The 25,516-nt window shown below is 45.1% G+C and overlaps 1 protein-coding gene across 2 annotated transcripts; it reads right to left on the reverse strand.

Annotated features, from left to right (window-relative positions):
- Window positions 1–1,653: 1,653 nt before the first annotated feature.
- On the reverse strand, window positions 1,654–25,175 carry ATP6V0A4 (ATPase H+ transporting V0 subunit a4). Of its 2 annotated transcripts, XM_009094175.4 has the most exons (20): window positions 25,059–25,175; window positions 24,495–24,573; window positions 23,592–23,686; window positions 22,427–22,552; window positions 21,962–22,056; window positions 21,062–21,188; window positions 20,408–20,490; window positions 15,620–15,713; window positions 14,822–15,034; window positions 14,401–14,551; window positions 13,519–13,658; window positions 13,071–13,228; window positions 12,541–12,634; window positions 9,970–10,088; window positions 8,824–9,040; window positions 7,099–7,206; window positions 5,061–5,195; window positions 3,969–4,086; window positions 2,776–2,947; window positions 1,654–1,747 (listed from the first exon to the last, which is right to left on the reverse strand). In XM_009094175.4, exons 1-20 carry the CDS (start codon window positions 25,173–25,175, stop codon window positions 1,654–1,656), a joined length of 2,535 nt encoding a protein of 844 aa, XP_009092423.2. The 2 variants fall into 2 exon arrangements, with proteins under 2 accessions (XP_009092423.2, XP_050842561.1); XM_050986604.1 differs by lacking the exon at window positions 5,061–5,195.
- Between the last annotated feature and the right edge of the window lie 341 nt (window positions 25,176–25,516).

Consider the following 25,516-nt stretch of genomic DNA (forward strand, 5'->3'; position numbering starts at 1 on the left):
TTTTCTTGCTTAAAATGTAAGCCTTAGACAAAGAGCAAAACACCAAGAAGCTCTGAAAGGAGTGGATAATCTATTTCTGGTAATCATCTTCTCAGTTACATTGCAATCACATGGAAGGCTGCAATTAAGATATGTGTTTGTGCAGAAAATTCACCCTCTGTTTCATAAAGCAAATTCTTTTCTCTGTGTTTGATAATGCATCAAACTACTTTGGCCATTCTTTCTGCAAGACAGCTTTTCTCCTGAGTAGGAATAGACTAAACAGGCTGTAAGGAAGAAACAAAGGTGATGTGCATATGTTGAGCAACAGTGACACCATCTGCAGTCACGTCTGTGTAGCTTTTTCTTGTGCCATAGGTTACTTATGCCCAAAGAACTGGCGACCTGGGACCAGGCATGGGTCATGGACACACACCTGTGCCCACCTCTTCTCAGCTCCAGCTGCTGCTCAGAGCCCAAGCTGTTGGAAAGGTTAGTATGGCTTCTTGAGGCCCCAAGGGAAAAACTGGGACTACTGCTTGGCTTGGGGCTGTATTTTCTCCCCTGTCACTGTAGGTGGAGGTGACTCTCAAGCCTGACTACCACAGAAACATAACCTGTGTGGGGAATAACACTATGTGTCCTGCTTGAAACACTCCCATGTGGCTTTTTTGGTGGAGCTCGATATTAAGGCAGTGAGTTTTGAAAATAATGGCTCTTGTTTGGTCACACCCCTTGAGGGGAACACTGACCATTCCAAATCCACTTCAAAACTATGTAAAGTTTTCTTTACATAGTTCAGGGTTAAAAAAACCATAGCCTGTTATGATTAACATTATTCAGCTTGAAGGATTAGTGATTCATGAATATTTCAAAAGATCACAGTACATCAGTACTTCAAATTCACGCCAACTGTTTTGATTCCACTTTTCTTTCTGTTCATTAGATATTAGCATTTCTGCGCAATCTGCTTTAACAACCCATCTTGAAAAATACAGCACATCTTGAGTCTCCAGTGACAAACAAGTCAATCAAGATAAATAAAATGGCTGCCAATGTGGAAACTTTTGTTTACATAGCTCAAAACTAACACTTTTGTTAAGTGATGATGTGTGTACATTTCTATAATCCAGTGCTGTCAAGCCCTGGAGCAAATCAGATAAAAAGGGGGTTATTCTAGTAAAGCATGTAGAAAATTGCAAGTCTGCAATACGATCTGTCTTTGAGATGGTTTGCATTGTGTGCTAAATGAAGGGCTGAAATCTTATAAGGGACTTAATTTCGTCATATGATCATCCACAGACAAAACATATTTTCCTTGGAAAGAAATATACCGCAACGACAAGGCAGCAAATGGAGCAGAACGCATGTGAGTCGACTGATAATAACCCATTTAATTCCAAAGCTGAATCTCCTCTTTTCAACCAAGCAGTAAGTAGGCAGCTAACCCCGTCAAATGCTGAGGACCAGGTATTTGCAGACATCAGTGGAGTCTCAGCCAAGGGTTCAGCCAGACCAGCTGATACAGGTCATCTCTTAGCTGATCCAGGAGTATATTGGAATGAAGGTAGGACATAATCAATCATTCTCTTTCGTCCCATCTATCCTATTCTGTGGGTGAGCCACCACAAGGAAACAGCCTGGTCTGAGGAGGGAAGCAGTGATGCACTGGTTTTACTCTTCTGAGGTGCCATTGATGATGTGATTGAAGGAGAACGGAGAAAATTTGTACCCAGCTCCCACGTAGAACTTGTTCTGAAATTCCACCCTAGGGAGGAGCAGAGGGAGGCATCAGTGTTGCCTGCAGGCAGGACCTACAGCCAGCCAAGAGGCTGAAATACGGCACCCATGGGAAAAGGAGGACACAAGATGTTGGACTCTAAGCTGTGAATGTAGGCCCTTTATGGCACCAGCAGTGAGACACAGGCAGGCCAGGGAGCAACGTGGCACACATCAGCTCTGACTTTCCATTGAGCCAGACTGGAAATGCTCATCACGAGGCCAATGAGCAGCACCTTGCCTGGTAACCTGCTTCTAGAAGCTCTGAGAGCTAAGATAACCACCTGCTAATCACACTGGAGGGAGACAGACACCTCCTCTTCCCTGCACAACAACGAGCACCTGCACCACGGCTTGGCAGTGTTTATGATTTGTGCCAGGACATTACTTGGTGAAAAAGGCCACAGCTTGGGGCTCAGGTAGGATGCTGAGTGGTGGTGAAATGTGTTTTCTCACCTTTGTCTTGCTCACATGCTGATGGTGGGTCCCCACCACTGTCCTTGCCTGCACTGATGATCAGGGGCTAACTTGGAGCTGGTTTCCCACAAAGCCTAAGCAGCCTGAAGCTTAACTTGGGCTGATGACGCAAGCACAGACCCAGGTTTTCATCAGGTTTTGCACTACCAGCTGAACTCCTGCTGCCCTTGGCAGCAGTCTTGTTAGATCCTTGTGTGGGACACACAGCCAGTGGTGTGGCTGTGCTGCCCTCGGGCCTTGTCGTGCAGGTCAGAGAGGCCTCAGTGGCTCTGCACATTTACCAGGACAGAACTGCAGGTTGCCATTTGCCTCACATGCTGACCACCACTGCAGGTGCAGGAGGACAAGCAGGTAGCTCCAGGGAGCAGGTCAGAGCAGGGATCTCTGAGATCCCTTTGGAGCTCCCTCACTTCATTGGCCTAAGGCAACTAATGGTCCAAAGCACTGGCACAGCATGTCTTACACTGTGCCCAGCTGTTCCCACAGCCTGTTCCCTCCCAAAGCCTGACCTGGGAAAAGCTCCAGAGGCACTCCACGTACCAGTGCAGACGCAAGGCGTGCAGGAAGGCCGAGAGCCCCTCCATGACCAGCAGGATGGCCACGGTCAGCACCGCGAAGGCCGCGAAGATGATGAAGACGACGATGAGGCCTGTCCAGCCGCTGCTGCTGAGCCCACTGTGCATCACCATGGTCCAAAGCACCTCTGACAGCTCTGCAGAAGGAAATAAAACTGTGCTGAGCAGCAGCTACGGACAGATGCAGCATGCAGTCTGCCAGTTCACCCTTTTTTCCCAGTTTGTAGAACATGTATTCCCTCAGCTAAATTTTTTAGTGGCTCTGTTTTATTTGGGTATCTGTTCTTCATGTAAAGGTAATGTGTATCAGCCTCCACTCCACTCTTACTAAGCTCATTTCTGTGCCAAGAAGTAGAGTTCACCCCTGTCAATCCATGGCACACCCCACCACAGCCTCCCTTCTTGCCCTCCACCCCCTTTCTATTTTCCTTTTTTACGTGCACAATTCTTTAGGGCAGGTGCAACTTCTAGCCAGAGGCATTACAGCAATATTAATAAAAAAACATTTTAGAAAAATCGGAAACATTGAAAAACTAAGTTCCAGCCTGAGGCAATTTCTAGTATTTGAGCATCTGTTTTTATCACAAACCAAGACAAAAGACATTGAAATGCTGTACATTTCTCATGGAATGTGATATTCCACTGAATGTTTCTGGGAAAGATCCCAGTGAAAATGACAAATTCCAGAAGCTCTTGAGCCAGACCTTTTCTTTCTTGTTTGCTGAACAGAATCAAAATTACTGTTTCAAGTAATTTTGGCATTCATCTGCATGCCCTAAGGCTACAGCATGTGCTTCTTGGGAAAAGCAGCTCTGGCTCCCATACTGCCTTCACCTCTATGGAGTGGACTACACAAGTGGTCTGCACCTCCCACCGTGCCAGACACCATGAGGACTATTCCAGAGGGGTGGCTAAAAAGCAGTGCAGGAAAGGGGCCCCAGCCAGTAAATGCAGTCAGAGCTGCCAGGGATCAACTCTGAAAACTGAGATGCCCACCATGAAACACTTGGAGTGATCTCACCAGAAGCAAAACATCCTGACATATAAATGTCCACAAAGAGAAACTTGGATTTCATGAAGAAATTTTCAGGAATAGTCAAACACCATCAGAAGCCATGACCAGCATGGTGAAGAGACTAAGGGGGGACAAACACTCACGTGCATGGGCCAAGCTCAGCGCCCACAGTCGCAGGTAGGAGGCTGTGTTGGAGATGCAGCCAAGGCAATATTCAATGGTGTGGATAGCTTGGTGGACAAATATATCCCCAAAATTGAACTGAAAAAACATATGAAACCAAAAAAAAACTTTGTTAGTTCTCACCTCAGGGCTTTCTGGTTAGCAGAGCAACCCTCCCCCAAAGGCTCTTCTTACTCCTTTCCTTGCTACGTCCTGAGCAACACAAAGGTATTTCCGTATTTCCCAGGAAAAGACTGCTCGGAAAAGTGTCAGTTCTGTATGATCTTCCCATACATTTTTGCTGGAGAAATACAATTCCAGTAAAAACTAAATGTTTGGGGAACAGTTCACATTCCACTCCTAAGATTTCAAATCCTTAAATGTCAATCAAGTTGCTGCCAATCTCTGTGATTTATGGAGACAGAAATTCTTATGTAAAATAGGGGCTTTCAGGCTATCTGCCTATGGGCATACACATTTTGGGAGATATCACTGAATAACTGTATCTCATCATAATGAATAAGCAAATCTGTGAAGATTCCCTGTGACTGGGAACAGCCAGCCATATCCACACTCAATATTGTTGATACTCCCAACTGCTACAAATATTTTTGTCACTTTTTCCTGTGTTGCTTCCTACTGTAGAAGCTCTTGACAATATCTGCCAAAGGAAGGGTTCTCTCCATAGTCAACAATTCTGGCTGCCAACTTTAAATGCTTTTTTGCAATTTAGAGGAAGGAAAGCTCACTGACTCTTGGGAAAGAGTTGACCTTCTCTGGGTGCAATGTGGAAGTGAACAACGATCCCTGAGGAAAAAAACCTTGAGGGTTGTAAAAGCTTGAGGTTTGCAAGAATACATGCCACCACCTGGCAAAACCAAAGGAAAAATTCAGAAGAATCAATTCAATGAAAGTTCAAACCCTATTCTGTTTGAAAACACAAACTGTTACAACAGTATGTGTTGTTATCTTGTTAGAAAGAAGGGCTGGCAACTCTGCAAAAGTCTTCTGCTTGACTTTGTGTCTTCTACTACTGTGTTTGTCTGAACAATTTTCTGTCCAAAGTTTCTTACCTCTTCATCGTCACCCTCATGTCCTCCATGGCCACCGCTGTGGTCTCCCTGGGAAGCTTTCTTGGAGTGATTGGTCTCTGGGACATCTACCTCATTTTCACCTCCTGAGTTTCCTGAGATGGCTTGAGAATGGATCTTTCAGAAACAAAATGCAGTATGCTTGGGTGATACCAAAATGAAGAAGCCCATGGCACAGAACTCCCTCAATGACCTCATGATGGGTAACACGTGAAGGATTATATCATGAACACGAAGACAGTTTCAGCAATAGTCATCAAGGACAGCAGAAATTGAATATTCCCACCAAATGGCTAATAATACCTAAATGTTTTCCATCCTAGAGCATTTTCCAGTGATTCCAACTATTTTGTAGCTGGTTTCTAGTGTCACAATGCACGATCCCACCATGAGAAGACCCATCACTTTTAGCAAATGAGGAAATGGAGGTACTTTTAAAGCTGATGTTCCCAATTAAATGGATGCAAATCAAAGGAATTAGTGTCAAGTGAAATAGCAATGAAGCCTGAGAGGATCATATGACTTGATGAAGGTCGCACTGTTCTTGGATACAGGCAGAAATAAAATTCAAAGCTCTTGATTCACTTTAAATTGGCAAAAACCTTGTGGCAACTTCTCTACAATTATTATTTACAGGACTTTTCTAGAGGCCTGAACAACCTGATCTAATAGTCCTATTATACAGCATAACCAAATAGAGACCTCATGGCTTCTGTCAGGTTCTGCCTTGTCACCCTTTATAGCCTCCAGCAGGTTTCATGGAAAAGGTCTCCTGACAACATATTGTTTCCTAGTGCAGCAGTAATGATTGTCACACCTGCTTTATCTTTGCTTTACCTGAATGTCAGTATAGAAAACAGACTTTGCTGCAAACATATAAATCTAGGAGAATGTAGGATGTGATCAGACAGCTAACATATGAAAATTAGGAATAGAAATATGGGGGCACAATAGGAGGTGGGTAAAACCTGTCAGATGTTCCTAGCATAAAAGCAGGAGATGGAGTCAGCCATGTCAAGCCTTCATCCAAATCCCAGAAGAATGACAAAATAAGAAATTACAGTGCAGAGGCAGGGCTGAAAAGGTCTCCCAGGGACCTGGCTTTCAATTATAGGTCAGAAGTGACTGGGTTGGAAAAGGTCAAGCAGCAAACCAGCATCTCTTTCTTCAAATGGAAACATCTGTGCCCTATAAATGGTACTCCAGCCACTAACTCTAACTATAAAGAGAAGTAAATCTTGACTGACAAGTAAAGTCCTGTTAGTGCAGTAATGGAGAGAATTAATGATCAGCTGGGAAACTGCAGCTGCCGCAGCTGTGTGTTGGGAAGCTGTGGGCAAACCACAGAGCCCATGGGAAGGAGGGCTCTCTTAATGTGAAGGCAATCACTTAAGGAAGAAAGAACTACCAGAAAGCAGGCAACAGCTTTTAAATCAAACCTCTCCTTCAAGCACTGTTGCTCTCCCCACAGCCAGGACTTTCACAGATGCCCCATTTCTACATAGACCAAACTAATGGTTAGTGGAGATTGTGGACTGACAACGGAGGTATTTTCCCTGTCTTTTCTTTACCAGCACTTCAATCTTTCTGAATCTTTGGTTTTGGATACAAAGGTGAAAGAGCTTGGTGTCAGCTTAACAAATGGGGTATGTCCTTGCCAGCAAAGCTTCTGCTTCCAGGGAAATGTTTCCTTCGCTGGAGATATTCAAAAGCTGTCTGGACACAAACCTGAATAATGACCCCTGTTTCAGCAGGGAGTTTGGACCAGATGACCTCCAGTGATCCTTCCAAATTTAGCCATTTTCTGATTCTAGTTTAGATGGTTTAGACATGTCAATACCCATGTCCTGGGCATATGTGGCGTAAAGCACACTTTGAAATTGTCAGAGAAAGCCTGAGGTCAGAGAAATGTAGAATTACATCACTGCAAGGAGTTTTGGGGGTCTGTCTCCCCAGCTTTGTCTTTTCAGTACTGAATCCCCCCCACATCCCTTACCATACGCTGGTCCACATCCCTTACCATACGCTGTGCTTTCTGGTGGTTGGCTCGGAGGATGAAAGGTTTAATTAGGAGCATCCAGGGAACAGCAATCAGAGCAAATATGACTAAGAAACTCTGCACTTCTTTCTAAAAGACAAAACAAGAGCAAAAAGTTGTTTTACTTCATTTAGACAACTAAGTTTATGGTAGAAAGCTGAGTCTATATAATGGTAATTTTTTTAATACAACAAATACAACTCAACTCCCTGTTGTATTTGTTGTATTTGGCTGTGTATCCTCTGCTTGTGAGAATAAGATAATAAATGTATAGTGCTTAAGGCTCCAGAAAGCACATTCAGCTAGAGATGTTTGGAGACTTGGAGATGAAAGGCTTCCATGCTGAAAAGGGTTAATTTACCAAAATCTCATGCTACTGACTTGAACCTGGCTACTCAGTGTTCTAAGTGAATGTTCTAACTCTGTGTTAGTCAGCCAGGTTGCCTTGATTTGATCAGTGTAGAAAGGCTGCAGTAAGAGCCAAGTCATTCAAGTCTTGCTCTGGATTTACTCCACATCTGCAATTCCAGAAGGAATTGAATCCCCATAGCTTGGGTTTGGTAACAGATTGTCCCCACAATATAAAGTGTTCTTATAAAGTGTTCTTCTCAGCATGGCACCCCTGTTGCTGTCCTGACAAAACTGTTGGTACTTTCAGAAAACAGCAACATCAAAACAAAGAAAACCTTAAACAACAACTTCTTAACCTTAAACCTTTTTTTAAAAGCTGGCTCAGATATCTGATCACCTTATGATTGGGCTCATACAATATTTTCATTCAGACTACCCAGGCAGATGGCACATTCTGATCCTGGTGGGGCAGGGGGACAGGAATATAAGAAAAAAATTGCCACCTGGGGAAAGCTTTGGGTTGTTACAACGCACAATGTTATCTAAATATTTTTAAAGGCTGGGAAGACTGTGTTTTTCCAAACTCCCCTGAATCCTTAATGCAGTTTCTTGGAGGTGATTAGGGCTTTTTACTAATTCTCACTCACAGCTGTCCCTAAAGTTGAGCTCATGTTGGAGTGCCCAGTGTGCAACTGTATCCATATGGGTGCACACATGTGGCTGGATGCAGCACTTGCTTGCAGATTATTCATTGATGCTGCTGATGTAAAATCAATCAAAGAAAAAAAATCCCATGTTCTGAGAATATAAATAGAGATGATTTAAAACAAGTTTTCTCTTAGGGGATATTTTTTTGCTTGCCTTTTATTTTTCTATTTAAGTGAACTCCCAAGAGGAGTTATTTCTGACAAAAAGCTACCTGAAAATCCTCTAGCTACTTCTGCTTTTTTAGGTGAAAATGTCAAGCATTAAAGCTTTCCAAAGATGAAATAGGAACTTATCTTATAGGAAGAAAGGAAGATGTCTCTAGCATTGTGACCAGACTACAGGACAGCATGCCAGCAATACACAGCTTTGTATCTCTAGTCACACTTTGATTTTTCCCCCCCAACAGTATCTTCCACTGCATCATTATTCTTGTCAGAATGACACTAGGAAAGATTTCCTCTGCATCACTGATTGATAGCTGCTTTCCCCTCCCTGTTGACAAGACTAACACAAATACCAGAAGAAAAAACTCTACTTTTGTGACTGACAACTGTGATTGAGCTTCTGAACGTGTATCTTTAGGCCCACTCTCCACAACACCCACTACAAATACAAAACTTCAGTGGATTCAGGCTGCTTGATCCATACCTGATGCAGATACAATGGAGCATTTGAAGTGTCACTATAGTTGAACAGAAACATGTTGATAAAGTGGATGAGGATGCTTGGTGCACTCTGGGATGAATGGACATCAAAACGACACCATTTGAAAATAATCATGAAGACCAGGTAGCCAAAAAGAGAGATAATAAAAATCATCTCTGGAATGAACTGAAGGATAATGTTTATGTAGTTCCTGAAGTAGCTGGAAAGAATCAGGAAATAAAACTAGAATTAATACACTAGATAAGTTTGCACCCAAGTCTGGCAGTACTTAATTTTTGGAAAATAACCTAACAAATTTACAACTATCACTAACTAAGAAAGAAGTCCATAATTAAAGGCTTTATCAGTGAAAGCCATTTTTAAATACAAAAGCTCTGTTATGTTAAACCACAACAACTGATTATCTTCAGGTTTTTGTACTTGACCTACCAGTATCTCAGCACCTCAAAAGATTATTACACTGAAATAAAAGAAAATTTTCAAAAAATGTCTTATTCACAAGGTTGAGCATTATATGTCAAGAAAGGTCAGAACCAGGAGTAGTATCATTCCTGTAGGGTCCTCTCAAACACTTTCTGTCCTTGAAGGTCACTACACACATTGCAGCTTTGGAGAGTCTCTCAACACTCTAGCCCTGCACTCTATCACCATTTTTAATTTGTTGTTGCAAAACCTAGAGGCAGAGATATAGACAAGTACACCCACAAACCCTGACTGAGAGCTGCTAAGCTAGGCAAAATGCACACACTCTGCAAGAATTCGGTGTGTTTTGGTTTAGGCCAAAATAGCTTCTCTTTCAAGACAAAAGCTGTCAATAGTGGGAGGTGCTACATCTTTTTATTTAGTGTGCTTCAATATTTCTGCTGAATTGAGAATATAAGAAAGTAAGTTAAAAAGAGAGTTTATTGAAGAAAATAGCTGCAATGTTATGGCTGTGCTTTGGACTTAGCACTGTCTATCAACCATTGGGTGAGTCAGCCAGTGTATGGGATATTTCTACTCACACCAGGGAAAGGTCAAAGTTTAAATCATCACTCCAAACTATGACTTTCTCTCAGTGAAGGACACCAGTTTAGTGATGAGGACTTGTGTGCTGCTGCAGCAACAGGCTTGCTGAAATGAACTTACATGTGGTTGAAGAGACTGAGTATCACCCCAAAAACCATGTGCACAATCCCTATGACAACTGACATCTTCATTTTGTAGGAGTTCAGGAAAGTCAGCTTGTTCGATGCAACATTCCAGATCTTTGGGTAAAGGAACAGGGAGAGAGAGAGAAGAACAAGATTTTCAGGTGTTTGATCAATAAAAGGTTTGTGGAAGTTGTTGCTTTGGCACCATCAATTTACTCCTACCAGTTCTAGTAAGAGGGTAGCACTGCACAGAAATCTAGATGTTCCTTTTATTTCTTTTCACTCTGCCAAGGTATTAATCTAAAACGTATAAAGCATTTAACTTGTTTAACAAAGGAAATAGCAAGGATTTAAAATGATCCTCTGACTTTGCTTCAGTCCTCCAGAAACCTCTGCAGAGGCTGGTGGCAGAACCTAGATATTTTATGTGTCATTTCCTGTCCTTAGGCTGAGTCATCATCATTAGCAAAAGTGGAAAGGCATGAGAAAATCCCTCCTGCTGCAAGCAAAATTAGTTCCACCCTCACCAGAGATGCACAGAGGACAGACCCTTTTCAAATTTTTGTTTGAGCAGAAAAAACTCTTTTTAACTCTTTGGTCATGGAGATGAGCTTATTGCCTGCCTCTCTGCACTAACTTTTTAGTTATGTTAGGACATACATCCCTTCTCAGTCCTGTCTTTTGTATGCTACAGAGCTTCAGGGTTGCTTCTCCTTTCTTCTCAAACTTCCTAGACCCCAAAGTCCTCTGTCCTCAGAGACAGTGAGTAGACACCACTTTTCAGACCCTAAGTATAGTACCTGAAGAGAAAGGGGGAAGACAGGATTATTTGGAGGGTGAAACCTTAGCTTTTGCATGTTTGTTTGACATGCTTTGCCTCTTCTCTTAATACCAAAGAGACTGTCTAGCTTCTCCTTATCAGGGTGAGTTTTTTCCAAGATACACATCAGTCATGCCAGTAGGATTTTCAAAATGCAAAGAGCCATCCATCCTTCAGGGCAGATGACACAGATAATCTCCTCAGAGGTTATCTGGAAGCTGGTGCTTCCTGTCCACCCCTTCCCTGCTAGCATTTATTCAGCCATTCTTCCCTCCCAGCCAGGACTTTTACACTTTTGAACAGGGAGAAGCCGGTTGGAAGAGGTAGTCTAGGTCAACCTAAATTAGGGTAGCATGCAGAAAACTCAGCTGCTTCTGACATGATTTTCTGAACCAAACTGCCCACATCCTGGGCAGAGCTTTAGAGCTGAGTTTATAAAAAACTGACTACAAGGTCAATGTCTCTGAGAACCGGGGGAGGACAGAGTTCCCTTGGTTGACCAATTGAAATGAGTGCAACCAGCAGGGATGGGGGTTATTTGACTAATATGAAGACTGAAACAGGAAAACTTGATGTGAAAAAGTACGTTTCAATACATGATAAAGACAGAACAACAAGAAAAAGGGAAATAGGACACAAAGAGGAAAATGTGGCTAAGTTAAATAATACTGCCATTTATTTCACATTCTATGCAACAAATAGACTGCATTAAACTTGGATGTTTGCTTTCAAACTGGTGAGATACCTCTGGAATGGGTTAAGTACTCAAGTAAGGAAACAGAGTTCAGCAGATGTGTAGTAGAAAAGAGACTGTAGCACAAGATCACTCTCCAGCAAAATCAAACTTTCTTCCTGCTTACTATTTTGCTGCTGCCTGTGCAGAGCTGTTAGCAATATACCAATTGCTAATTGCTAAAGGAAAGCATCAGAAGGACTGATGAGTGGTGGGGTGAGTGGTGGTTAATGAAGTTGTATTGAATAGTGTGGTACCTGAGCACGATGTAAATAGTATGGAATAAGGGGTGGAATGGGCTGATTTTGCCTGGGTTAGAGATATTTTTCTTCATAGTGGCTGGTATGTGGGTGTATTTTGGATTTGTAAACACAGGATTTGTAAACACAGGGTGGATAGTATGGAGATGTTTTTGTTACTGCTGAGCAGGGTTTATACAAGGCCAAGGCTTTTGCTGCTTTTCATGAGGCTGGTGAGGAACTGTGGGGGGCACTGGAGGCTGGGAGGAGACAGAGACAGTGCAGGTGACCCAGAGTGACCAAAGGAATATTCCAGACCATATGGCATCATGCTCAGTGTATAAAGTGGAGGGAAGAGGGAGGAAGGAGGGATGTTTGGAGTGATGGTGTTTGTCCTCCCAAGTCACCATCACATGTGATAGGGTCCTGCTGTCCTGGAGATGGCTCAGCTCCTGCCTGCCCATGGAAGAGATTACTTAATTCTTTACTTGTGTGCACAGCTTTTGCTTTCCCTGTTAAACTGTCTATATCTCCACCCATGAGTTTTCCAGCTTTCACCAATTCTCTCCCTGATCCCACTGGTGGGGAAGTGAGTGAGGGGCTGCCTGGGGCTTGGCTGCTGGCTGGGGTTAAACCACAAGAACTATGTAAGGAACAAAGAGCAAGAAGTGAAAAGCACAGCTTCAGGAGAGAGTGCAGGGAGCTACTGATGTACCTGATATGCAGAAACAGGACTGAAATACAAATTATCTTAGAGCAATTTAATTTAATTACCGGATCTATTCCAAATGGATATGGATTTCCAGAGTAGACTCCTGGGACTGCTGGATTCAACTGCAGCACTGTATTTTCTAGAAGCACATCCTTACTACAAGAAAAAAGGGAAATTACATTGGCAGCTAAATCTCTCAATCGAAGCCTACAATGTATTTATGTGAGGTGTGCTGAGGACTACCACAGGATATCTGTAGCTGACTCCAGCCTTTCTGTGACCTGTTATCCTGCACTTGTGTGCATGTAAATGGGCCCCACACAATGGCAGCCTCCCTCACACTGATAATTCTCTATGCATCAGTCCTGGACACCTGCACATCAGTGCCTGAACAAACAGGCGTGTTCCCGGGGACTCTACATTTCCATTTCAATAGTGAGTTCATCTGTGTGTGTCAGACAAAACCTCTGATTCATTCATGGCTGCATCCACAGCAGGGAGTCTTTCCCTTCCCCACACAGGCAGTCTCTCTTTCCAAGCCTACATGCTCCTTTTGGTGTGTTTTTACATCCTTCCTACATTTAGCACTTACTTCCAAGTGTTATTTTTAAACATGGGGATGATATGCCAGGAAGAACCAAAGAAGTTGAATGATTTGGAGAAGCAGTCATTGTAGATGAAGCCAGTGTACATGGAGAATATGCCCATGAGCAGGATCAGGTAGCGCCCGCTGAAAAAGGTGTTCCAGATCTGCAGGGGGAGAAGGCAGTGCCAGTGACCAAAGTACCTGCAGGTCCATCAGTCTGTGGGCCTCAGCCAGCAGTAGACATGATTGTACTGCTCTGTGTATATACAATTATTCATATAAAATTTTGGGTCCCTTAGGCCCTCTGTGTCTGAACAGGTAGAATTGCCAGCCTCTGCCTCACAGGTATCTTTGAACCATCTCCACACAGCCCTTGGAAGGCTGGATGTCCCCTTTATCCAGTGGGGCTGGTGAGGCTTTCCCTATGCTGATAGGGTGCACTCCTGGTACTCACCTCATTAGTGCTTTTCTGGGCCAGAAGGCTCTTCTCATTAATGACCATCCAGAGTGCAAAGGCCAGCATGAGAGCACCGTGGCCACAGTCCCCAAACATCACCGCAAACAAGAAGGGGAAGGTAATGATAGTGTAAGGAGCTGCAGGAGGGAAAGGCCAAGAAGCTCAGCTCTCTCTAAACAAAAAGGCCTCATCAAAGAAGCAGTCTGCTCCAGCAGGCCATTCCCTACAAGGCCTCCTCAATTCCTCCCCTACACACCAGGCAGTCAGATCTAGTGCAGAACTAGCTTTACCATCACAGAGAATGTTCAGTTGTATGACCTGTACCTTCCTTGCAGTTTTATCCTTTGCTTCTTACCTCACCATAATAAACACCATGTGTAGACAACTGCATTCTGTTTTGCAACACAAAAATGTATTTGAAAGTTACTATCATGTTTCTCAACCTGCTTAGCCTCAACAATCTGAGTTAATCTCACCCTTTCACATAGGCCCCCATTTCTAGGTTTCTACTAATTCTCAGTGGTCTGAAATTCTCTATCGTTTCAAACTTTTGTCAGGTCCTTTTGGCCTTCTTTGCCTCAACACAGTGAGCTTAACTTACATTTCCCTTATGAGCTTAGTTCTTTTCTTCAGACCAGCTACCTCACCATTTGTTCTCCATCCTGTATTTGTATAGTTCCTTACTTCCACCACAATCATTCATTAAAGACCAACAGCCAAATTCTTTACTTGAGAAAATCCATGCCTGTACACCAAACAGTTCCAATTTGGTTCAGATTTCTCAATAAGCAGTGAGTACATTTTTTAGGATAGTGAGAGAGCTCAAAGGCTTTACTTTGGTTCGTACAAACCAGATCTTTGTAGTTGAGTGTTTCTCACCTGGGTTCATCTCCCTGTAGTTGCCCACACCATACGCATCCACGATGTTTTGAAATCCAGCTGTGAACTTGTTGGTCCTGTTGAAGGTGGGTGGTGCCATCTTGGTGTGTATGGCAGTGAGGATGGGGGCAATCGTGGAGCCACTGCGTTCCTGCAAACACAGTGTCAAGGACAGACACAGAATGGATAGAATTGCCCCCACAACACCACTTCTGGCTCAAGGGTCTGTCACAAACCTGCTAACATTTAATGCTGACCTTAAGCTCTGTCAAAAAATGAAAGGTCAAATGAAAAAGGGACAAGCTCAACTTAGAAGAGGGAGCCCCACATTACAGTACCAGATCTGTCTGAAAATATGCTCAACATAAAAGCAATTCAGTGTGGGTGAGAGCTTCAAGGACCCAAACTGTTGCTCTCTTACCATTCCTTGATGGAGAGCTCTTTTTATCCGGTCAGCATCAGCCACTGGGAACCAGATCTCTGCAATGACACACTGCTGGGTGACGTCGATGTTGCAGCAATTCAGGATGTGGTAGATGGCCTTGATTTTCTTCACCTTGATCCCCCAGGCCCACAAGTTGGCTGCTGCCTCATGCAGCAGTCGCTGGCGGTGGGACTCGGTTTGTGTTATCACCTGTAAGCACAACACAGGGCAACACTCAAGACAGGGAAGCCCAGGGGGCATGAGCTGCTCAGTTAATTGGAGAGGGCAGGTGGAAAAGGGTCGATGGAAAAGAACTATTTGCATGAATGTGTGGGGTATCCCAGAGAGCAGCATCTGAAGATGTGGACACAGGATCACTCAACACCAGGTGCACAGTGCTGCTCACCAAGAACTCTCCCTGCATGGTCCTGAGTCACTCTAAGTGCAAAGGAGACCACTGGGAGTTACCTCCCTGTGGGATTGGCTCCCTACCCAGTTGCTTACAGACTGGCCACATCTCACTCTGTGCCCCCAAGCTGGCACCTCCTGCAGGCGGCTCTGTGCCACAAACCTGGGGAATATCACACCCATGAGTAGAACTACAGTTCATGGTCTTGGGACCTCCATGCATCATGTGGCCACCACAGTGCTGCTGCATAAGTGAACAATGGAGATAATGAGATATGGTGTCAGGAAGACAACCTGTGTGGTCTGCAACAGGGTTTCAGACAGGACAAATATCTGGGCAGGTCCCACTTGTAGGGTTCAGTCCTCACTAAAGCCACTGCCACTTACTGTGTTTAAATCCTCGATTCTTGTGTTGACTCCATCAAGCATTTCTCGGCGCTCGGTGGCAGACTCTGGACAAGGATAGACTGTGGCACGAAACCTAGCCTCCGTAAGAGAGTTGAGAAACACCCGTTATTTTATAGAAATTTTATATAAAACCCAGCTGAGTTTTCTTCCTCTGTACTCTTCTCAGCTCAAAGGCAGGGAAACTGGAATTCATTCCTGACCCAGCAATATACTCTTCTCACATACCACAGAGTCACACCTGGTCTCGCAGAAAGATTTAAATAGGTACCTTTATCCCTTAATGAGAATAAGGATCCCTTCGCCTGCTCTAGCTGAAAAATCCTCCTTGTCTTAGGTGATACAAGGACCTGATGTCCTACAGAGGTCGCGTATGACTAACATGTAGACACCTCCCTTCTGTCCACAAGCTGCTTGAATTGAGACTCAAGGAAAACCCACCCTGGCAAAGGCAGCCGTGCTAACGCAGTAGCCAACAGATGTCCCTGTTGCACCGAGTTTGGAAAAATACCATGTGCCTGTCTGCACTACCCTCCTGCAGGTGCTGGGAGAAGGCATCAGCTGAGCTACTGCTGCACTGCGAGCAAACGCCCTTTGTGCGGGCAGGCTGCATAAGTAAATAACCCTGTAAAAACAAACAAGCAAGCAAGCAAACAAACAAAAGGATGCTATTTTCAGGATGAAATAGGAGAATGGCTGTGGGCTTCTCATCCACCTGTTTGGCTAGGCACCTTGGGAACAAGGGAAGGGTTTTAAACACCTGAGAACATGTCTGTGACATCAGCTTAGATAACCAGTAAGAGAGCTTTTATAAGCTTACCCCCAAGGTTCTGTTTGGAAGATTCAGTGGGTTTGTTTAGTGTGGTAAGAAGGACTAATGTGGGATTCTAATTTGACTGAAAGTCTCAGCTCCATGCAGGTACTGCTTCAGCTATAGCACAGAACTCGACCTTCTCTAGCACAGCTGCAGGTCACTCTGGTGTAAAGGTGCTTCCACCAGCACAGCACACTGCAGTGTTGGACACTATATGATCCCAGCACAGACAATTAGAACTGAGTTGCATGTCTCTCTAAGAAGTGTGCAGCTACCTGTCCTGCCTGCAAAGCAAGTCCCAGAGTACTCTTCATGCAAAACAGCAGGCACAAGGAGTTCCCCCCAGGACCTTAGAGGCCATAGGGTGTACTGCTGCTGCTCTCTGCCTGCAAGCCTGAGATGAGCTAAGGCGCTGCAGTAACTAAAATAGCAGACATCCCTCCTTTTTTTTACTTCTTGGCTTGTTCAGTGATATCTAGTGCATGTGCCACCCCTGCCACTTTGATACTGCCCATCAGATCTGCAGGAAGAGATCCTTCCTCTTTGCAGAGCAGAGATCTCCTGCCCCTGACCTAAGGCAACACATTTCCACCATCCTGCTGTGGATATGCTGAGTAAGGGCTGTTGAAGATCTGTCTTTCTGCACATGAGATGAATTAAAAGATGTAACAGGGTCATAGGGGGTCTATCCCTGCTTAAGAGACAAAAATGTAGGGCTCTGTGTACAGATAAGCATCATACTCTGGCTTTTCTGAGCACAGGATATTTCACCACCTGCTCTACAAAATCAGTTCCAGCACACATACAAGTGAGTACAGTTGCAAATTGAACAAAACAGCTGCAGTTTCCTAGAGATCAGCCCAGAGCTGTGTGTAATGACAGCACGTGCTCTTCAGCTAAACTTCCCTTTCCAGAATTGAATTTCTCCTCACTCAACACCTGGTATTCGTTTCCAAAGGTTATTCACTCTACCTAATTATTACCATCTTCTTATTCTTCACAGCTCTTAGTTCATCTTTAATAAGGATTTTTAATCAAACTTGAAAGCTTATTCCTCCGTGCTGTACAGTTCCCCCATTCCCAATAACGTTATTGCAGCAGTGCTGCTTTGATCTTTTAACAGCCATTTTGCATACTGAGTATCAGCTTTGCCCTAATGGCACAGACATCTCTGAAAGCTCCAGGAGAATTCAGCAGGGAATCCTTACATTGATAAACTCAGCTTAGTATTCGCATTAGTACTGAGGCAGCTGCAAGAAAAGGAGGAAAAGAAAAATTCTTACGTTTTCCTCCTTCCTGCTCCCTCTACACCTTTCACTAATAAATTTGTGCATGGACTTAATGCTCATGAAATTGGCAGACTAATGTTACCAATTAGAGTCAAGCAGGGACTACAAGTGTAACCTGAGGCACACAGCTCTGCAAACAAATCTTAGCCTGCCTTGCAAGAGGTTGGCTCAGACCAGTCCCATGATTTTTGCAGGATATTTACTTGTCACGAATGATGACTTAGTGCTAAGCAGAAATATCCTGCTGGGGCTGGAACGACACTGCCATCTGCTTTAGGTATAGTCATCCCTGCCTTAAAGGTGGACCAGACTAAGATGTCTTGGCCTGGGTATCAGGGATGGCTGATGGCCCACAGAGCACAAAAGGAGGGCCAGAGGATTAGTACATTTAGCAATCTGCCACAGAGGAAAACATCCATATAGATGGGCATATTAGCAACCAAAAAATTGAAAGGAAGAAGGAACATAGGAGATGACTTCATTAACACTGCAGAGAGTGTTCTGTGGATTTGTCTTTAGTAGGTATATTTTCCTTCAGTTACAAGGGCCCGAGAGAAACCAGTCTAAGTTCCTTCCTACAAACCTACCACCACATACATCTGCAATACTGGCTCCTAGAAACTTTGCATACCACAACCTCCCTGTAGGGATCTGCTCACATTTCCAGCACTGCCTGAGCCTTAGCTGCAGAAGGTTGTGCCTATGGTTTCGGGGATTTTCGTGTCAATCACAATGAATATGTTGACAGGAATTGTGTTGCTTGTTCTTGTATTCCCATCCTGGGAAAAAGGTCTTTGACTTTTGACTGCAGGAAATTTTAAATGCTGCAGAGGGAAAAAAAAAAAAAAAAAAAAAAAAAGAAAGACATCCACAATGAAGAGCTTTCAGCACTCTGTGGGAAACCCCAGCCTGTTCTAAGTGTATGACCTGGTGACTTCTTATTGCAAGGTCCACAGCACAGGGGAAAATCCAGTGGGAGGCATTCCCCACCAGCAAGTGCCCATGCAGAAGGGGAGAAGGGGTCTGAACAGCATTTAAAAAGCAGGCAAAGAAATGAGACATAAGAGGGATGTGGACCTGATGAAGCAAGTCCAAAGGAGATGCTCAGAGGGATGAAGCATCTCTGCTATAAGGAAAGGTTGAGAAAATTGGGGTTGTTCAGCCCGGAGAAAGAAAGGTTCCAGGGAGACCTTACCACAGCCTTCCAGTACCTAAAGAGGCCTACAAGAAAGCTGGAGAGAGACCTTTTACAAGGCATGTAGTGACAGGACATAGGGGAAATGTCTTTAAACTGAGAGTAGGTTTAGGTTGAATATTAGGAAGAAGCTCTTTACTGTGGGGGTGGTGAGGCACTGGCACAGGGTGCTACAGAGAAATTCGGGATGCCCCATCCTTGGCAGTGTTTGAGGCCAGGCTGGATGGGGCTTTGAGAAACCTGGTCTACTGGAAGGTGTCCCTGCCTATGGCAGGGGGCTTGAAATGAAATGATCTTTAAAATTCCTTCCAACTCAAATTGTTCTGGGATTCTATTATAGGCAGTAAATTGTAATTCAGAAAGAGAACAAGGCTTGCTGAAAACTGAAAGAGCACTGGCAGCAGCAGTCTGATCCTGGGCAATGGCTATGGCAGAACTCCCTGTATGTCTGAGCTCCAGGATCAGAAATCAGTGATTGAGAGCTGGGAGTCTTCCCTCATGTCCATGACTGCTTCATAGACAGATGCCCACCTCAGGAGGGCTGAATTTCCCTCTGGATGGTCATTGCCCTCCACTGCTCATAGAAGGTACCCTGGAGGGCCCCATTTGCAATGCAGGAATTGCTAACAGTCCCCAGGGTTCTGTCACTTCTTGGGACTGAAGTCAGTCATGCCAGCTGGATGAAAGATCCACCTGCTTTTATTCTGACAAAAGGCAGGATGTAAGGAAAGACCTACCCTGAGAGTGGATGTCAGGGAAGAGCAATTGCTCAGCCTCTCCCTGCAGGCTCTTGGCTGGCCTTGCTTGGCTGAGGAGCTATACCTGAAATGGGTTTGGTGACAGCAGACAGATCCTCTCATCAAATCTGATTTACACTGCAACAAAGCTCATTGGTCATCAGTGTTATGAAAGAGTAACAAAATATTCAACATGAATTATCTTTTCAAGATGCTTAACAGGATGGAAACAAGTCAGGTTGTATGAAGCTTTCATTTCTCTCCTGGGCTCTGTCTCTGATTACACAGATATTGCTCAAAGGCCTTGGGAAAGGGTTGAATAAACTACAGCATCATCTTTCTATGAAGAAATGCAGGAAGGCTTGAGAGCAAGTTGAGGATTACCATGTTTCCAGTCCTCAAGTTATGGTCCCTGATTTTCAGGGCAAGTGTGCTGACTATTTTTTAAAGAGTCCCCTTTTAGATGGTCCAAGTAAAAAACCTAGCAGCTGAAGCTCTCAAGAGCTGTATGCCACTGTAGAAAATGTAGGATTTTGAGTTCCAAGTGCCAAGGTGATGGATGTCTTTCATCTGCTGCTCCTTGGATTAGGAGCAGCAGAGCTGGGGAAGGGAAGGGAGGTTGGTTGCAGAGCTGACAGCTGGAGATCTGATATCCAGCTCCAAATTCAGCCAGCCCAGACTGCCAGTTACCACCTCTAGGGGAGTCATTGTGGCATGCCCACAGGCCTGTCTTACCCATCACAAATCTTCTTGATTTTTTGTTTAAGCTGCTCTCCTTGATAGAAGATAATGAACACGTTCTTCTTCACCTCTTCTCTCTGCAACACACAATTCAAGCAGAATATAACACACCCAGAGTCCAGTGCAGAAAAACTGGTATCTTTTTTTGGCAGCCTCTCCACTGGTTGTTTTTTCCCCCATGCCCAGATTCCCATCAGTTCCACATCCCAGATGACCTTTCAGGACACAGGCATGGGCAGCAGCTCTGGGTTATGGGGGAAGGAGGAATGTGGAGCAGAGGGGACAGAGTTCCACTGGGGAACAGGGTTCAACCCAGAGACACCAAGGGGAATTGACCCTCTATTGCTAATTCCAGGTGGGGTCAGCCACAGTCCACTTCCATGGTGGTCCCTGTAATACAGCTGCCCTGTGAGGCCTCATGTGCATCTTAACAGGCTGGAAAAGGAACCCCCTCAACAGTAGCAAAAGGGGAAAGCAAAGGGAAACTTCTCCCATCCTCCAACTGTCCCACATTTGCCCTACAGGCTCAGACACCGAGCTCTGGAGAGGCAGCCAGTGCTGCAGCACAGTCCAGGTCCCCAGTTTTGTGTCTGCAGGTCACAAGCACCCACAGAGGGCAGAGGAAAGCACAACCAGGTTGGTACCTACTGTCACAGGGTCCTCCATGGGGGTGTCCATTTCTGTGTACCTCAGGTAAATGTTTCCCCTGCAGGCTCGCCACAGTAAACGCTCGAAGGGGATCATCCTTTCCCTCTTTATTACCCCTGCTGTGAATCTGAGCAGAGTTACAAGATACATTAACTACAAGCCCATTCCATGCCTTTTAGGAACTGTAGCACACATGATTTCACAAGCCCTTGTTTTCTAGTCTGTGCTAGCCAGGGCTCTGCTGCTGCTGCAGGCACTTCTAGGAAAACCTTCCCTGCTCAAGCCTGGCTTTTATCTCAATCTACTGACTTTGTTCTATGGTTCTTTCTTAAAAAAAAAAAAAAAAAAAAAAAAAAAAAAACAAAAAACTTTCCTAGATCAACAGGTGAAAGGGAAGAGAAAATTTTGGCTAGAAATGGAAGAATGGAGAGATGCCTAAAGTCACAAAAATGAGTGTCTGAATGGCAGAGGCAGGAGGTAGAAATTTTGAAGTGCTGGTTTACTCTCCTGTTTTCTTTTTCTGAGAAAGCACCAGACTGCAGCCCAGTGCAATAGCATGGCTTTTTCTGTGGTTAGACATCCATCCATGAGGACCAGATGCCTGAGTCCAGAAGTCACGGGTGAGGCGCCTTAAGATGGCAATTTTCAGTCAATCCCTACTAAGGGATCACTGGAATTGGTGGCCTGGAAGCAGAAGTCCATTTGTCCCACTGACCCATAACCTGACCATATTTTGATGATAGTTTCTGAGGACAGTGAGTCTCTTATTGTCATGAAACAGCTGTGCAGAGGAGGCTGGTGAGCATCCTCTGCTAAGAAGCTGAAGGAAGCTGTGCCAGTCCCAACAATGCAGCACAGGTGGGAAGTCTGGCCGAGCTGGAGGCCATCACCAATACACACCCCAGCTTGGCAGCTGCAGCAGCAGGATTGCTTCTCAGCTCCAGCAGTCCAGATGTGTCTTCACTAAAGAAATCATCTGGCAGATTGGTTTCTGCCTGGAAAACATTAGTTTTACAAAACACTCTTCAGCATTGCCAGTTTGAAAACTGTTTTCACATTTTTCCCTTAATTTTTTTTCCCCAAAGGTAGCTTTCCATGGAGATAAGACTGAAGGAAAACCAATAAAAGTAAGCTATATCTTAGCAATGGAAAAGCACAAATGCTATTTTCAAAGAGATGGTGAGCTAAGTTTTTGAGCCCCACTGATTCACAGAGCAATGCAGGCTCCAAAGTGACTGAGGTGTTTTTAAAAACCTCATCATGGCTTGTGGTAAAGACCTCTAAAAGCAACATACACCAAATGAAAGTGTAAGTTCTTAAAAGAACTTTCCAAATATCTGTTGGAAGAGCAAAGAGGCCTCTCACCTCAAAGAAATCCTGGGTTTTCTTCAGCAGATGTTTGAGCTCTGTCAGCTCAAGGAAGTTCTGCTTCAATGTTTGCTGGTTCTGGTTGGCTTCCAGCAGCTCAGCTTCAAGTTTCTCCAGCACTGTCTGTTTGGGGCCCAAGCACATCCAGAAAAACTCTGAAGCAGATCAGTGGCTCTTTCCCAAGGTGATACCAAATCTCAAACAACAGTGTAGGTTTGTTTTTGGTTTTTTTTTTTTTTTCAAGGGAGAATACAGAAATATTCAACAAACAGTTTGATAAACACTTTTTGTAGGAAGATATTCATCAATGCCAGTGCATCACTTTTCCATTGCAAACATTCCCTGATGGATGTGTTGTCCTCTTCTGGCACTGGAGTTCTGGTGCCCCTGACCCAAGCACAGGCAGGTAGGTGTGTGTGGTGTAGATGTCTCAGCTTGGTTGGGTATCTCTGTGTTTCCTCACAGACATCTCACACCCCAGACTGACTGGCTGCCATTGCACTGACTACAAAAGCAACCTACATTAGTTTAGGTACATTAGTGATAGGCTAAAAATTAGATGATTACATGGGGCTGGGAATACACCAGGAAACCAAATTGCTTGTGAAGCCCTTGGAAAGCTTGATTTTTCCTTTCTAGTCACCTTTGTGTACAGCATTTTATATTTACCCTGTCAGTAAACTTTGCTATCAGCTGGGCTAGAATAAAGCATCCCTTGCACATCCAAAAGCGAGGCCCAAGTATTTGTGTCAGGCCCCAACATCACAACCATACTCCCAGCAGGACAGGCAGTCCTGGGATTTTTATGCATTGAAGTGGGTTCTAACATCATGTCTCTTGGTAAAACACCAAACCTTTCTTATTCTCTCCTAGAGGGTGATGAAGCATTCTGTGAAAGTAATACTTTTTTCTTAATATGGGGACCAGAGGGATGTTTCACAGGGCATGGTAAAAAGACTGGGCTCCTTTAGGAACAGGCAGCAGGACCAGCCTCAGCCTTAGTGCTGAGACAACAACTTGGGGAGCCCCTCCTTGGGCAGGGAGAGTTGTGCCAGCCTCAGGCACCAGGCTCTTCCTTGCAGGGAGGGTTTTACTGAGCACACTACACAGACAACCTGGTGCACAACCCTTCCCTCTCCTGGGTCCACTCCAAATTCTGTACCTCCATATCAATCATTTCCCGAGGCAGGGGTGTCTCTGGATACTTTTCTCCTTTGACTATCTCGACATTATCTTCCATCTCATTTTCCAGAAAACCTGCAAGCAAAGGGCACAGAACTCTCAACACAGAATCATCCCTGGTGCATCATCCTGGTCACTAGCTTGTTGCTCTGCCAGGACCAAGGCATCCCGTGGAGCTGTGACAAGATTAATTGGTACATGAGTGCCATCATCCCAGTGCATAAACACAGCCACCAAAGAATTAACACCCTCAGCCTTCTTTCTCAGTGGAGGCTGAAGTCACAGTGCCCATTCCCATGTGGGCAGCCCTCAGCCCTGGCACAAGTGGCCACCATGGCCCCCTTTACTTGGGGCAGTGAGTAAGGCACGCAGAAAGCTCAGGTTCCACTGCTTGGCCAACAATGCCAGGTGCTGCCACCTTGGGTACGGTGGGCACCAGCGTTGTGGTGTGGAGAGTGCAGAACTCCCAGGACACACATCCACAGGACAGTGGGAATCACCAGCTCTACTGCTTGTGTTTTAAAGACTTATCTCAAGGCTGAAACCCAGAAGAAGTGTGTGCCAACACCTGGTGTACTGGTGTAAGAGTCAGGTTATCTGGACCAGCCTCCTGCCCAGCCCCAGATTTATCTTGTGATTTTATAAAAGCTAAGTAACAGTTTTAAGTTCAGTTAACCATTTTCAAAACAAGGGCAACAATTTATTGCCCATATGGGGGTGAAGTGGTAATTAGCTGACGCATGGAAAACATTTCCAGGGGCTCAGATGAAAACATCACCATTTTGCCACTAATTCTGCTCCCCAGTGTGAGAGCACTTAAAGAAACAAATCCCACACCACCAGTTGGCAGGAAGCCGATTGCATTTGACAAGCGTTTACTCACGCAGGATTCTCTCCAAGGATTCGCACCTTCTCACTTCATTCACAAACTTTCTCTGGAAGCTGTTGACATTCACATTCAGCTAAAAACAGGAGGGAAAACAAGCCTGGGGCTGAAGGCTGCACAGTGCTGTGCTCATTTTTTACCATCAGCAGAGAACAAGGGCCTTTGGTGAGGATGGCAAACACCACTGGGTGTGAGAGGGTCCTGCTGGCAGGGCAACACCGTGGGCTTCCCCATGGCCCAGCACCTGGTGGCCTGGCCCACAAGCTTGCTGTGACAGCAGGAGTCACAGGGGGGCCTTCATGGAGACACTTCCTGCATCCTGATGATGCAAAGGGCTGCTCCAAGGCTGTGCAGAGGGCATGCAGGGCACAGGGTGGGGACTGAGGGATGGGTGGGGTCTTGGCATGGTGTTTGGGTTTCAGACCAGCCTCGGGGAAATCCCGCTCTCACCATGGACTTTTTGGCCTCCCTACAGGGGCATCTTTCCCAAGTGCTTTGAGGGAAGGACAAGCACACCCAGGGGCACCTCTCCAGCAGCTCAGCATGCCAGGCACTACTCACATCTCTGAACTGCACCAGCCCCAGCTCCCCGAGCTCAGCCACGCAGCAGTAGGCAGCCTCCACCTGCAGGAAGAGCTGTCTGAGGCTCATCTCCTCACTCCGGAAGATGGAGGCCATCCTGCCCACTCTTCTCTGGCCTGGAAGGCCCTGGGAGTCCTCGTGGCAGCAGCACTGTCTTCCTTGCCCAAGCAGGTGAAAGAGGGTGCCAAGCTCTGCAGGAATATCGGGGTCACTGAGTCAAAGTGCTGGAAGATAACCCAGTGCTGCCCATCACATCCCCCAAAAGGGTTTTGTCCCCTTCTGAGAGCCTCCTTGAACCCCCATGAGGCTTCATCCCACCAGAGCAGTGATAGATGCTAAGGTGTGTGTGTGCCACAGGGAAAGGGGAGGGTCGCCAGTCTGCTGTGACAAATGATGAGCAGATACCTGTCACCGACATGTTTTATGAAAAATCCTTT

This window comes from Serinus canaria, chromosome 1A (assembly GCF_022539315.1).
Source record: "Serinus canaria isolate serCan28SL12 chromosome 1A, serCan2020, whole genome shotgun sequence".
Classification (NCBI taxonomy): domain Eukaryota; kingdom Metazoa; phylum Chordata; class Aves; order Passeriformes; family Fringillidae; genus Serinus; species Serinus canaria.

What these genes read in the sequence shown, in the direction of transcription:
- ATP6V0A4 (XM_009094175.4), bottom strand. Translation starts at nt 25,175, where the DNA reads ATGGCCTCCATCTTCCGGAGTGAGGAGATGAGCCTCAGACAGCTCTTC. An exon ending in GAGCTCTCCATCAAGGAATG is followed by an intron (nt 14,552 to 14,821) that starts GTAAGAGAGCAA and finishes CTGTGTTTGCAG; the next exon opens with GAACGCAGTGGCTCCACGAT. An exon ending in CTCCATTGTATCTGCATCAG is followed by an intron (nt 7,207 to 8,823) that starts GTATGGATCAAG and finishes TTTGTCTTTTAG; the next exon opens with AAAGAAGTGCAGAGTTTCTT.